This window comes from Sardina pilchardus, chromosome 23 (assembly GCF_963854185.1).
Source record: "Sardina pilchardus chromosome 23, fSarPil1.1, whole genome shotgun sequence".
Classification (NCBI taxonomy): domain Eukaryota; kingdom Metazoa; phylum Chordata; class Actinopteri; order Clupeiformes; family Clupeidae; genus Sardina; species Sardina pilchardus.
The window spans coordinates 22440330-22455329 of record NC_085016.1 but is presented as its reverse complement, the minus strand read 5'-3'; the positions used below and the strand labels follow the sequence as shown (position 1 = coordinate 22455329).

Below are 15000 nucleotides of genomic sequence, written 5' to 3'. Positions count from 1 at the left end.
GGCCGACACAGTCACATGGTGAGAGAGAGAGAGGGGGGGGGGGGGGGGGGGTGAGAAAAGAGAGTAAACATCTGGCATGAGACATGAGGACTTGTTGGCCTGTTGGTCTTGCCAGCAGCAAACATTCAGAACGTTTTCCCTCGGGATGTTCTTTCTGTTGACATTTTTAAGAGGCATTTGTCCACAAGTTGTTTTGTCTGTATTTCGTTCAGTTGTATTGTTTTGGTGATTGTCACTTTAAGATTTTTTTTTTTTTATTTCAGCTTGTTTTACACAGCTTGTGAAAGAGAAAGACAGGAGTCGATCAGAAGAAGGCAGGGTTAGACGAGACAAGGCGAGTTGTCGTGCATGTCTTTCATGTAAATACCACCATGTGGCACCTAATTTCAACTTCATTTCATCTTCAGTCCTGTGAGGAGGCATCTCATCCAGCAGGGGGCGCACTTCTGGGGAGCAGGAGATTAGCGCTTAGCGAGTTAGCATCAGTCGAGATGTCGATGAGTGCAATACAAACTCCCGTATCATGTTGATATACCATCACTTCACAATCATGTTATAGTTAGTATTCCATTTTTTTACAATCATGTCAGTATCCCATCGTTTTACAAACACGTCAGTATTCCAGCACTTTGTCTGAGCATCCCGTTCCCTTTCCCGAGTGTTATATCACCACCAGCGTCTCTCTATTATTGTATTGTATTTGAATATCTGAATAGTATTTTATCCTTCAACTCTGCATTATAGAGTGTTTTGTATTGCTACGACATTCCAGGGTGATAGCTTCGGCAAAGATAAAGAGGTGTGTTTCTGTGTGTGTGTGTGTGTGTGTGTGTGTGTGTGAGAGAGAGAGAGAGAGAGAGAGAGAGGTGTGTGTGTTATCGGCACAGTTCAGTCTCCAGCCACCAGGGGGCCTGCAGAAGCGTGGAGAGAGTTCTTATAGTGGTCAAGCACCTAGTTGGTTAATGGTGAAGTGGAGTTGCCAGTATGATCCCCGTCACCTTGTTTAAAGAGCTTCACCCATATCACACCCATGGTTAGGCCACAGACACCCACCATCTCCAGTGTTGTTCGTAGCCGTGTGGGAATGTGAATGATGTGGTTAGCGGCAGTCTGACGGTGAAGAGAGGGTCTGAAATTTCCCAAAACGATTTCAAGGTTTCTTGAGGTTGGGGCTCAAAGCAGAGACTGTGATCTTATGAGAGGAGTGAAACAACATGGCCGCCTAAACCTCCATTCCGTACCCAAAGCCCGAACAGCTGGCCCACAGATGTTTCGACTGGCACTAGGAGGCTCGAGTTATCCCTCCCAAGACGTTTTCAGGACCCAAGCCATCACACGAGAGCCCTTGCACGCTCCACAGTAACGCCACCTTTTAGACACTTTAAATTCAGCGACCCCAGTACTGACTTCAGAAGAGGATTCTCATTGAGAAAGCAAGCACAAGTTAATCATCACGGTTTAGCGAGAATGGACAGGAATCATCATCTAGCCATACTGTCATGGGAGGCAAGCAAGCACAAGCCAATCAGTTGACTAAGAATTATAACTAGAATCGTCGTCTAAACCAATCAGCAGGCAGGATTTTCACGTTGCTGTGTAGTTGCACTGGCAATGCAACACAAACACGTGTGCTAAATGCTAAAGCTTAGTGCTAAAGCTAATTGTCCCCTTAAAATTATAGGGTTCTGATTGCACATTGAGTAGTTCTGAGATATTTGGCTTCAAAGTTCGACTTCAAGAAACACCTCACCTTATTAACTTGTCACAGAATAAGCATATGTCAATAACTCAATTTTGACAAATATGTCAGATAGAAACCTTATAATTCCAAGGGGACGTAAAATGTCAAACTAATAATAAAGTCGGTCCAGACAGAGGTGCTGCTGTTCTAATGTTGATTGGGTTTACCTTTTGCACCTGGGGTGGGGGCGGGACTGGTGGTGTTCAGAGGAGGCTGATGCTGCATTCCAGGCAACTCGGAAGTCCGATTTTACCTAGTTGATGGAATCTCCCAATTTCATTCCAGACAATTTGTATGTCGGAGGTCGGACTTCAGTTCCAACCTTGAAGTTGGGGTTGATCTACTTACCCAGAGTTCAGAAGTGGGAACTCCGACCTCAAGTGCCGTTCCATTGTACTTTTTCGAAGTAGGAGATCAGAATTCTTGACCTCCAAGGTTGTCTGAAATGAAATTGGGAACTAGGAAACATCTGACTTCCGAGTTGTCTGGAATACAGCATGAGACCATCCTTATGTCCCCCGCTCTGTGCACAAACGTAGTTTTAGCAGAGGTCTGTATATTTTACATGAGTTATTCAAACGTTATGATATGCGTTGGTTTATTTGTATGTTTCTGTTGTTATTATTAAGCCTGTATTGTAAGTGCACAGTGTTGAGCAGTTTTGTACGTTTCCCAGATCAGTGTGATGTATTACAGTCCATAGTATTTTGCAGGGGCCCAGCTTTCTGAAAGTATAAAATATATAAATATATATAATTAAACTTCAAATTATTTCATTCTTTTTTCTCTTTATCCTCTTTCGATGGTGTACAATGATTCATATTTTGTTTTCTAATAATGAGTTTGGTTTGAAGTTTGAATGGAATTTATACATTATGAAAATGTCTGATATTAATTTTAATGGAGGTATGTTAATAAAGAAGAGCCTGTTTGTAAGTTACCCTTTGCCCAGTTTCTCATTGGTCTGTGTGAGTGTGACTGTTGTGTGTACAAAGCTGAAGGGGGAAAAAACAAAACCAGAGAAAAAAAGCTCTAAATTATACATTTGTTGCATTTGTGAGGTTTGTTGACATAATGTTTACTGCATACCCCTCTGCTCAGTTTCTCACTGGTCTGTGTGAGTGTGACTGTAGTGAATACAAAACTATGAGGGGGGGGGGTGCAAGAGAGAAAAAAGGTCTAAATTATACATTTGTTACGTTTCTGAGGTTTGTTGACGTAATGTTAAAAGCATACAGTACCTCTGGTCGCATTCCAAACTATGGCACAGCTCAGGGGCCTTTGACCTTTTAGCCTGGTGAACCCGCTTGAGTAGGAGTGACTTCTCATAATCACTCCCTTGAGGGTACTCCTACGGAAAGTGAGCCTGTCTGTGGAAATAGTGAACAGCTCCCGAGGAACCCTGACCCAGGGTACAATTTATAATGCGTAACCAACAGGCGTCTTTGGAACTTTGGAAATTAACAACATTCTGATAGTAGTGTGTAGTGCCACTGGTAGTTAGTTTTGTCACAAAGCATTTTGGCTCCCTCTGCTGGTCAGCTGTTGCATGACAGTTCAAACAGCATGGGAGGGGGATGTACTGGGGCCTAAGCTGTATCATGTAGCATGGCCCAAACTTCACAACAACAGACTGACTTGTCAGGCTTATTTAGTCAGATGGCAGAGAAGTCTTCAGAAAGTGAAAGTCCTGTCGTGTATTTGTTCTACCTGTTCGCTTAACACAGGTGATTTCATTAATTAAACTGATCTACCTGGCTTAAGAGTTATTAAGGGCTCTTCTCATTCATCTTTTTATCTATCCTCCCTTCCTTCCTTCCTACTTCCGACTCATTCCCACTGATCTAGATAAAGAATGATGGGGCGGCAACATTGGGATAGTCTATCCAGTGTTCTTCATACATCAGTGGGAACGAGCCTGAGGACCGAGGAGAGAGGAGAGAGGTTGAGAAGGGGCCTAAGAGTTGTGCTAATTAGAATCAGCTCATTAAGTGAATGGTTAGAACAAAAATCTGGCCGGACTTCACACCTCTGTCAGATGGTACTCTAACTCCCCCTGCTATCCAGTGTTCTTCATACATTAGTGGGAACGAGCCTGAGGACCGAGGAGAGAGGAGAGAGGTTGAGAAGGGGCCTAAGGGTTGTGCCAAAGATCGTATAGTTACTAAGATGAATCATAAAGGGGGTTTTCAATGGAATGAAATGGCACCACTTCCGCCTCCTAAAGGGGCGTGATCAGTGACGAGATAATCAGTTTAGAACGGTGTAGAAGCAGCAGAAGCAGGTGCCGTTGATAACAGGTTTATTTCTCCCATAGAAATACATTGACACCGGACCTCCCGTTTGCCTCCTAAATGGGAGTGACAGTTGCGTCACAATGAAACCAGAATTTACCCTCATATGAATCGTCTCGCTTTATAAACCGTCTCTGGTTGTGCTAATTAGAATCAGCTCATTAAGTGAATGGTTAGAACAAAAATCTGGCCGGACTTTACACCTCTGTCAGATGGTACTCTAACTCCCCCTGCTGGTTACTTTGGGAACAACCTGTATGGTAGATAAATGGTAGCCTGGCCTCATCATCCATCCTAAATATCCTTTCAGGGAGATTCTAGTCTGGGACATAGTAATTCACTAACCATTTTAAATAATTTCCCTTAGATAAGAAAAATATCAGGCTAGAACAAGAGGGGAAGACGAAACTGACTGAAAAGCCAAAATCTCCCTTTATGCAGAGCAGAGGCCATAGACTTCAATGGAACTCTGCTCTGCACCCCCCCGCCCCGTGTTTACAGATTCCTGAGAGTGGCTTCTAATGGAGTATCTTGCTCCGCCTTTACAATCTTTGGCAGGATCTCTTTACTGTAGGTTTGTAATGCTATCAAACAGCACAGTATTCTGCTTTAACTGTCCTCAGCTTTATCACTCTCATGATCAAAGCACTTGGCTTAGTGACAAACCTGGGTAGGTTAACTCAGTGTAAGTGGTAAACCTCCTAATTGAAGAGCTGTATGGGCTCATTCTCCTAACAAAACAATGTCATAAGGCTCTTGTTGTAGGAGGTTTACCACTTACTCTGGCTTAACTTACCCAGGTTTGTCACTATACCACATACTTGGAATACCCCCCTGTTGTCAGGTATGCGACACCGAGTCAGGAATAAACAACAGTCCAAAATATATTTACATATTAACAAAACTTACAAAAGTGGAAGTCAACAGTTGCTCTAAAATAGGCAAGAGAATAATAAAACGATCATTCAACAATAAAGCATTGTAATAGATAATAACAACAGGTAACTGTTCATCTTCGCAGAAAAAGAACATGAGATATACAATTAACCTTAAGTACCACGGTGGCAACGTTTAGGTGTACAAATGTACTAGCAAAACATCCACAATGTACTGGTGGTGCATTGTGGGATCTGTAGTTTTAGCAATCCTACAGCATGAATCACATGTAAGCACAAATTCTTTGGATTATCTAAGAACATTTAAATTCAAATGTATTTCTATTCCACACACACACACACACCGTCCTCTCTCAATAGAAGTCTTCATCAGGAGCGTCCAGATCACGGTAGCTTCTGTTCACCTTACGAGGCTCTCTGTGAGTTACTCTGGACAGAGAGAGTGAGGAACTACATTAAAGTACTGATCAATAATGAGGTGTTTTATCTATCCCCTTGATGAATTATTTAAGCACAATAGGGTATTGATGTAGCCTGGCTACCGCCTCCCACTTCTCAAGTGAGACGTGGTCTGGCAACCAAACGTTAATTTTCTCGTATTTGAAAAAATGCCCAGATCCGTTCATTGGGCGCCACGGATGTCTATCAAATGCGTCTGTGCATATCTCACCATCGTCTTGCTTTCCTAATTGTTCTGTGATTGGTCCCCTATGTCAGGCAAAAATTAAGGCAGTAGTTTCCAGACTGCCTTAGCAGCGTGAATGAATTGATGCATATTTATTATTAATATGTATATTTTACAACACTCAGTCGGTCAGTCTGCTTTTCCATGAGTATGATCGCGAGGCTGGAGACTTTCTGTTTGTCAGTGCCATCGGCCTGGTGGCACAAACTTGCAAGCGTGGTTTTGCCGCTCAGGAAAATGGAAGCGAGACAGCTGTCATGCAACCCGAAATAAGTCAAATAACCATTCCAATGACTCCGAAGCTGATCAGTTAAGGCAAATTAAGCTAAAAAACGTGCATAGTTCACCTTTAAAGTGAACGCATAGGAATAATTGTGGATACAGTTTGATGTGGATAGAGTGTGTGTGTGGATATTGTGATTAAACTGAACACATAAGCATAATTATGGACAGAGTGTGATGTGTGTTTGTGTGTGTGTGTGAGTGTGTGTGTGTGTGTGTGGTTAGAGTGTGTGTGTGTGTGGGCATTGTGGTTTGACCGCTGACCTCTTCTGCTGGGGTTTTCCATGGGGGGCTCCTCTGAACCAGCTGAAGTGTCCACCATCTCCATATTCATTTGGGGGGAAAGGGCTTCCTGTTAAGTGAAGGCGAAGAGAATCACGCTGGATTCGCATCCTACACCTATGTTACAGAATATGGACATGGTATCTGTCTCTCCAACGCACACTAAGTTTGCAAAATCAATGTATGAGCCGCGGCTAATAGTTGGGAAATTACGATAGTCTGGGTGCCTTTACAGTACGTCATTAAGCGGATGCTTTTATTCAAAACGACTTACAAGAAAAGGGACAATCAAGGTGCAGTGCAACTGGGGCATGTTACTGCAGCGTAGAATAGAACAACAGTTTAAACAAAAGTAGGATTTGACTTCTGTAGCTGCCTGCTGTTGTCTTAAGACGACTACATAAAGTGGTCATTTCTGAGAATCTGATACGTTTTCAACCATGACGTATTCAACTCCGGGTTGAAAACGTATCAGAATCTCACATACAGTATGCAGTCAGCTTAAGACGCTCAAGTCGAATCCACCTATTGTCAAGATCCTCAGATCTCTGTCACAATCTTACTCTCGTGGCCGATGAAAGGTGGGCTGGGCTGGTTGAAGCTCCACCCACACTGAGGAGAGAAGGCTCCTCCTCCTGCTGAAGGAGGACAAAGGAGCAAAGGAACAAGAGTCAGGACGGAAGAATGACAAGAGCGAAGGAACAAGAGTCAGGACGAAAGAATGACAAGAGCGAAGGAACATGAGTCAGTACAGAAGAATGACAGAACATCACAGGACTGTGCAACAGGACAAAAATCAACATACATGATCATGAGACAACAAAATAACGTGGTACTGAAAAAATTGTACGTTTGTAAGGCGCTTTGGATTTAAGTGTCTGCGAAATGGTCAACTCTGTTGTGTGGTGACTACACTGTTTTTGAAATAGTTTGAAGTCAGATGAAAATGACTGAGGAATCAAAAAACGAAGCCAGGGGAACATTTCAGACCAAAATTGTACTTCCACAACATTACGATGAGTGATTGACAGATTGCTCACCCTGTCCTGGCCTAGAAGGCATGGGGGACGGAGACCTCATCTCTGGGTGGTCGGGTCTTTTGGGATCCATGAGGAAGTTGTTGAAGAAGGCCGCCTCCTTCCTCACCTCCTCCACCTGCTCCCCATGTCTGCTGAGGAGGTGCTTACGGACGAACTCAGGGCCCTACAGACGAGGGAGGCAACCAATCAGACGCGAAAGGCAACCAATCAGATGAGGGAGGCAACCAATCAGATGAGGGAGGCAACCAATCTCAGACGAGGGAGGCAACCAATCAGATGAGGGAGGCAACCAATCAGATGAGGGAGGCAACCAATCTCAGACGAGGGAGGCAACCAATCAGATGAGGGAGGCCACCAATCAGATGAGGGAGGCAACCAATCAGATGAGGGAGGCAACATACATGCACACACACACGCGCGCACACACGCACACACACACACACACGCACACACGCACACACGCACACACGCACACACGCACACACGCACACACGCACACACGCACACACGCACACACGCACACACACACACACACACACACACACACACACCTTGAACTTCTTCTCACAGAGGACACACTTCCACTTGTCCCTGTCCAGCTCGCGTGTGTTTGCTCTGAGGAACTTCTCCACTTCCTGAAAGGGGTGCTTGCGGCCCAACTTCCCCGCCTCGTCTACGCTCAGAGTCTCCCTCGGCCAAAACAACGACCTCAGCTTGACCTCAAACTTCTTCTGCCACTCCAGCACTGCACAGGGGAGGGAGGGAGGGAAAGAGATGGAGCGAGGGAGAAAGAGGGAAGGAGGGAGAGAAAGAGAATGAGAGGGAGGGACAGAGATAGAGAGAGATACAGTGGAGGGGGGTAGAGAGAGTGGGGAGAGGGAGGGAGGGAGAGAAAGAGATGGAGAGAGGGAGAGGGAGGGAAGGAGTGAAACAGAGACAAAGAAGGAGAAGAAGGGAGGAAGAGAGAGAGGTACAGTGGGAAAGTAGAGAGAGGGTGGGGAGAGTGAGCGAGTGAGAGAAAGAGAGAGAGAAAGAGAGAGGAAAAGAGGAACCAGAAACAGGAACAAAACCCAACTGAGACATAGCTCTCAATATCATTTTGAAGAATCTGGAAAATACAATTATTCAAAAACATAACATTGCTATACTCTACATCATTAAACAAATAGCAGTTGTTCTAAGTCATTACACTGAGTCTAAGGCAGAACAGAACCCATGTAGCCAATGCCAACAGGTAGAGCCTTACTGTGTTGGGTGATATTGGCAGAGCCTTACTGTGTTGGCTGGGCAACCTGTTGGGTTGCACGGGCAGAGCTTACTGTGTTGGGTGGCACGGGCAGAGCCTTACTGTGTTGGGTGATATGGGCAGAGCCTTACTGTGTTGGGTGAAATGGGCAGAGCCTTACTGTGTTGGCTGGGCACCCTGTTGGGTGATATGGGCAGAGCCTTACTGTGTTGTTGGGTGATATGGGCAGAGCCTTACTGTGTTGGGTGATACGGGCAGAGCCTTACTGTGTTGGCTGGGCACCCTGTTGGGTGATATGGGCAGAGCCTTACTGTGTTGTTGGGTGATATGGGCAGAGCCTTACTGTGTTGGGTGATACGGGCAGAGCCTTACTGTGTTGGCTGGGCACCCTGTTGGGTGATATGGGCAGAGCCTTACTGTGTTGGGTGATACGGGCAGAGCCTTACTGTGTTGGCTGGGCACCCTGTTGGGTGGCACGGGCCCTCGCACGTGGACGGAGCCGCAGCAGCTGGGCATCTGGTGTTCCGTGGCATGCTGGCAGGCGTTGTAGAAGTCCACTGAGTGGACGATACGCAGGTACAGAAGCAGACGATCCAGCACCTGAGAACAGGAGACACATTCTCAAACACACACATATACAGTATACATACATATGTACACACTAAGGATGGGTATAATTAATCGACGATCGAGGATTGATCATTAAGAATTTCGTCGATAACATACATTTGTAATCGATTAAACTATTGTACGTTGCGTAGTGTGAGTCTTGAAACAATGATATTAATTTCACTGCGTGGCAACAATTAAACATTTTACCAGCCGGGGGAAATGTTTGACGCCATTCTCAGTTAACTGCGAGTTTCCGTTTTGATTTCAGTAGTAACCAATCATGAATGGGTCACTGTGAAGTGTGGCGTGGGACCATTTTAGTTTACCTCCGCCAAGGAGGTATATGTTTTCATCGGGGACCGGCGTTTGTCTGTCTGTCTGTTTGTTAGCGAGATAACTCAAAAAGTGATGGATGGATTTCAATGAAATTTTCAGGGAAGGTTGGACATGACCCAAGGAAGAAACGATTAAATTTTACTGATTTAACTGATCCGTAATTCTGTCGGGATTCCAGAGGCGTTTATATATTTAGCTTAGTGGTGTAATGGCATGGTATGGCCATGTGGTGGTAGTTTAGGTTCAAATGTATGACAACCTAGGAAGAACAATGCAGGCGGAGGTAGCTGCGCTCTCTGAGTGCTTTTCTAGTTTTAAAAGTGACTTAGTTCGCTGCAAGCACTACAGTACAACAACCTGTATGGTTATGCTATTTAGCAGACGCCTTTGTCCAAAGCGAAGTACAACACCGCCATGCTCAAACTAGCCTACCACTTGAATAAATATAGCGGTGCATCCTGTAACTTTATTTAGCCTACCAAACGGGTAGAATCTCACTACAGAGAAAAGAAGCAGGAGCTGTAATCAGACACCAGTCTGGTGATAGTAGCCTAGGCTATGTTGTGACGGAATGCGATATGCTGGTTTCAATAAATCTCCACGCTAAATTCGAGTTGATGCTAGGTTGAAACTGAGCGCAATCGAAACATAAACTCGCAGGTAACTGAGAATGGCTTCAAATATTGCCCCTGCCTGGTGAAATGTTTAATTGTTGCCACACAGTGACATTGATTTCATTGCTTCAAGACTCACACTACACAACAAACACGTTGTGGTTTTGTATTTTCATTGCATTTTAAATTAAATAAATAATTAATTTTAATATAAAAATATTAATGATTAATCGATAGTTGATCGTTAATTCTCCCGACGATCGACTAAGAACATTTAATCGAATGCCCATCCCTAGTACACACACACACACACACATAAACATACACAAACACAGACGCAGACATTAGTGATGCGCGGTTCAGCCCATTATCCGCGGATATCCGCGGGTTTACCCGCGGGTCGGGCGGATTTGGGTAGGCCTAGTAGTTTTTTCTAAATGTTGCGGGTGGGTCGGGTCAAAAAAGTAAAAATGCACATTTCTCACTTGGTAACTTCTGACATATTAGGTGCAACGAATTAGGCTATCATTTTGATTACAGACTTTCTAACTCGCATGCAACATGCTATGACGTTAAAGGCAATTAACATGACCACTTTCTCTCTTGCACTCAAAAGCGCTCTCACATGCACAACTGTCTGAATCTGGCGCTTCTCTTTCTTCAAAGGTAAAACCTACTGAATAAACATAGCCTCCATTAGATGTCTGTCTTGGGTCTCAATCTCATTTACTATAGGCCTACTAAATATTTTTCTTTTTAAAATGAGATATAGCCTAGTTTTCCGCAGGGTTAGCTTTTCTTTAAGTGTTTTGCATTTTTTATCCCAATATTGTACCCGTAGCTTTAGTTTACATTGCACTTTTAGTTTACACTTACACTTCGACGCAGACATGGCTGACTTGGTCAGAGAGAAGCTAAAGAAGGGCGACGCAAAGGTTGTACGAAAAAAGGACCCAAAGAGCAAGGTGTGGGAAAAATTTGGACAGATAGTCTTGGCCGATGACTCCGTGGCAGATTACGTTATCTGCTTTCAATGTGAGGGACTTTACAAATATGACGGACACAAGACAGGTACATCCAATTTACTACGGCATTCATGCCGTACGTTGGCGCCACAGCCTAACAAGTCTTCCACACAAGTTCATTCAGAACAGCCCTTAATGTCAGCATTCACAAGCAGCAAAGTGCCACTCGCAGCAAAATCTAAACTTGTGGACGACTTCGTAGCATTCTGCTGCTCAGACTTACGTCCGTTTGATGTTGTCTCTGGAAAGGGATTTATACGTGTGGCACAAGGGCTTCTAAATATCGGTGCAAGGTTTGGATCAGTCGACATAAACTCTGTCCTACCACACAGGCAAACAATTTGCGACAGGGCCAAAGAGCAGGCCAAGAAGGAAAAGGAGAGGCTAATCCAGCAGATCAAAAAGTCCATGGAAAATGGAATAGGTATCACAACAGACATGTGGACCGATAGCTTTCACATGAGGTCATACACTGTACTAACATGTCATTTCATTACTGAAGATTGGAAACTGCAGAGTCGCGTGATTTCCACATTAGAATTTGACCATACGCTCAGGAAAACGGCACCAAACATACACGAACAGATCACCAAAGAACTTATAGAAGTTGGCATATTCCCTGATAATCTGTCAAAGGTTGTCTTTGTTAGTGACCAGGGCCCGAATATTAAGGCTGCACTCAAGAATTATTCGTGGATAGCCTGCGCAGCGCACGTTCTCAACACCGTCCTGAAGCATACCTTCGAAGAGAGGGACGCGCCAGATTTTATGGGCGACGTGACTGACCAGATTAAACAGTGCAAGCATCTGGTTGCTTACCTTAAAAAATCTGGTAGCACACTCAGCCTTCCGCATGCTGTGGTTCAGGAGAGCGAAACAAGGTGGAACACTAAAGCAGACATGCTGAACTCAATCGCGAGGCAACACAGTGAGATTAAAAAACTGCTCGAAGACAAGGGTCAAGAAGACCGTTTCGAGGGCATACAGGTGGAGGTCCTCAGTGCAGTTGGCGAATTCTTGACCCCCTTCAAACATGCCTCAGAGGACATGGAGGGAGACCGCTATCCAACTATCAGCTCAGTGTTGTTATGGTACCACAGGCTGCGAAAGCACTGTGAGCCAAGGTGCAGGGACCCACTGTACATGCGGCACATTCGGAGACGTGCTGGACAGCTCTTGGATGAGAAGATGATCATCTCCCCTATCCATAAAATTGCCACTTTCCTCTCCCCACGATTCAAGAGCCTAAAGATGCTCTCACCAGATGAAACCTTAGCAGTCCAAGTTGAAGCCAGGAGACTGACAACAGCCCTCATTCCAGCTCTGCAAGCTCAGTCTGTGCAAAGTCAAGGTAAATTGAAGCCTCACTTTAGCCTTCAGCTATATTACCAAAACCAACAGCCTATACTAAAGGATATCTGTACGCTATGCTAATAATAATAATAATAATAATAATAATAATAGTAATAGGGCCTAATGATAATGAACAGGATCCCTTTCATCTTTTAGCAGTAGAAGGCACATCACACAGGGAAGAGGCAGAAGGCCCAACCACACTGTAAAAAAAAACCTCTTAAAAAAACAGTAAATTTCAGGCAGCTGGGGTGCCAAAAAAATACTGTGAAGTAACAGAAAATTACTTTCTCGTAAAAATAGGGTTATTGTCCATAATTAAAAAGCAGTTTGTAGTTGTAATTTTGAAAATATTTTGCCTCATTTTCATGTTTTTAATGTTTAATTAGAAACATTTTCACATTTTAAAACAATGAAATTACCTACAAATATGGTTAATAAATGTTGTATTACGGATAATAATGCTTACATTTACAGAAATGTGCTGTTATTAGTTGGTTTTCATGGATATTGGTTGTATTATAATTTATATTTGATGTGATATAACAGTATATGACACACAAAATAATGTGATTCATCTTTCAAAACATGCCGCAAAAATGTGGAAAAACATGATATTGGGTTTACTATTGCAATAATTTACTGTTAATTTTAAAATCCCATCAAATACTTATTTAGAGGTCCCTCCCCATTAACATCATGTGTTAGAAACCCTTCCGCAATAATACTAACATTATTGTGGGGCCCGGGTTTCTCCAGCAGCGCCTCTGCAGACACATAATGCAAGTAAGCATTGAGTGCCCAACTTTGTGACACTGCCAAGGGGGTAGAGGAATGCTATTGAAAAAGTATTCAATTTCGCATTGCACCCAAGAAGAAATATACATACTCTCCAAAATGTCCATGTATTTTAATCATGGTCTTCTCTATAGTGGTAATCCTGACAAATCCCTTACACAGTCATGTTCTGTGGAATGTTCAATCAGTTGTTCTATGACATACAGTACACATCCCAAAAAGCCACAATAAAGAGTAATGAGGGAAAATTAAACATTATAAACAAGAAACTAACACTTACCCATAATCCCTAACTGTTGTACTGGGATTCAGCCAATGTGAGGCCTAACCCCGCGTACACACTGTCTCCGTCCGTCAACGGATCTCATTCACTTTGCATGGGGCAGACTCGAAAGGCATTGTGGGTCCGTCCGTCGCTTCAGCTCCGTTGCCTCCGTCAAGAAAGTTGAGAAATGTTCAACTTTTCAGGCAGCGACGGATCCGTCAGCCAATCAGATCACGTGTATGCAAATACACATACGGCAGATCCAACCTCCGTGATCCGTTGACGGACGGAGACAGTGTGAATGCGGGGTAAGGACTAAGGACTAAAGACTCAGACTTAATTGATCTCAGGTGCTAAGTGTGTGAGACCTCATAGACCTCTGAAGTTCGCCTACAAAAAAAGCCACCATCTTTGCCCAAATAAGGAGATCCGGTATCTTGAGATTTTTTCTCAAATAACATGGGGATTTTGAATTATCGCAAATGTTAAACTCACACGAGGACGAGTGCAGACGTTTTGCACTACAAAGTTGTGTCCTCTGCCTTCAAGTGCATACTGTGATCTTCGAAAGGTGAAGATGGCACACTTTGATCTTTGCTATCCCAGAGCTAACTTACAATGCTAAGTTAGCTTCAATTAACACCCGGAACTCCTTATATGGGCAAATTTGGCAGCATTGGATCCTATTTGTAGGCGAACTTCAGAGGTCTATGGGCTCAGATAGGTATTTGAGATTGTGACAGCACTTCACAAAATCAGTATAGTTTCAACGTAAAACAGAGGGGACACTTTCAATATCACTTCAACATCAGGCTTCAACATAGTTTCAATGTTTCAAACCATATGAAATTCCGAAAGATTTGTTAACGTTTTTCAATTAGAAATATATGCATTTCTGATGGGATTTTTTGTAAAAGAACATGAATATAGTGTTTTTCACAGTTACAGTGATTTCTTGCTATTTTAAATTTGACATGTGAAATCACAGTCTATTTTTGTAAAATAAATGGCATTTCCAAAAATTATTTATTCCAGACAAAATCTGTAAAAAAACACAGTAAAATCCTGACATATCACATTTATTTTTTACAGTGCATGCAAGGTAACAGTCATATAAGGTTGTGAAACCTCGACAGATCTAATGTATGATTATACTTTACTTAAATGGTGACGCACCTTATTCTGTCTGACAGAAAATGTACTGAAAAGGCGCCGAATATTCCTGGAATGGGAAGATACGCCAGACCTCATAGAGCCAGATGAAATACAGCGCTACATGCAGTCACACTTCAGCCTTGAAGAATGCGATGAAGACCTCCTTGGCTTTTGGAGGGCTCACTGTTACGATTTCCCTCTCCTCTCGATGCTGGCTAAAGCGGTGCTTTGCGTTCCTGCGACCAGCGCTTCGAGCGAGCGCGCGTTCAGTTCGGCAGGTCGCGTTTTGGAAGCGCGTCGAAATACCGTAAAACTTCGAACAATAGCCGAGTCCCAAATAGACGCATGTCTCTTTTAAACGCCCGGTGTGACTACA

The 15000-nt window shown here is 43.6% G+C and overlaps 2 protein-coding genes across 2 annotated transcripts in view; one reads left to right on the top strand and one right to left on the bottom strand.

Moving 5' to 3' along the window:
- The window catches only part of klf12a (Kruppel like factor 12a), a 31210-nt gene extending 31167 nt beyond the window's left edge, over nucleotides 1-43 (top strand). The window contains exon 6 of the mRNA XM_062527461.1: nucleotides 1-43. This exon is cut by the window's left edge and continues 336 nt beyond it. The gene's annotated coding sequence lies outside the window, so the exon portion shown is untranslated.
- Nucleotides 44-5284: 5241 nt separating this feature from the next.
- The window catches only part of LOC134071786 (serrate RNA effector molecule homolog), a 21967-nt gene continuing 12251 nt past the window's right edge, over nucleotides 5285-15000 (bottom strand). Inside the window, exons 14-19 of the mRNA XM_062528628.1 lie at nucleotides 8913-9066; nucleotides 7772-7965; nucleotides 7221-7383; nucleotides 6744-6818; nucleotides 6163-6250; nucleotides 5285-5360 (exon numbers count right to left, since the gene is read on the bottom strand). Coding sequence (XP_062384612.1) covers nucleotides 5285-5360; nucleotides 6163-6250; nucleotides 6744-6818; nucleotides 7221-7383; nucleotides 7772-7965; nucleotides 8913-9066 — 750 coding nt within the window. The remainder of the gene's footprint in view (nucleotides 5361-6162; nucleotides 6251-6743; nucleotides 6819-7220; nucleotides 7384-7771; nucleotides 7966-8912; nucleotides 9067-15000) is intronic.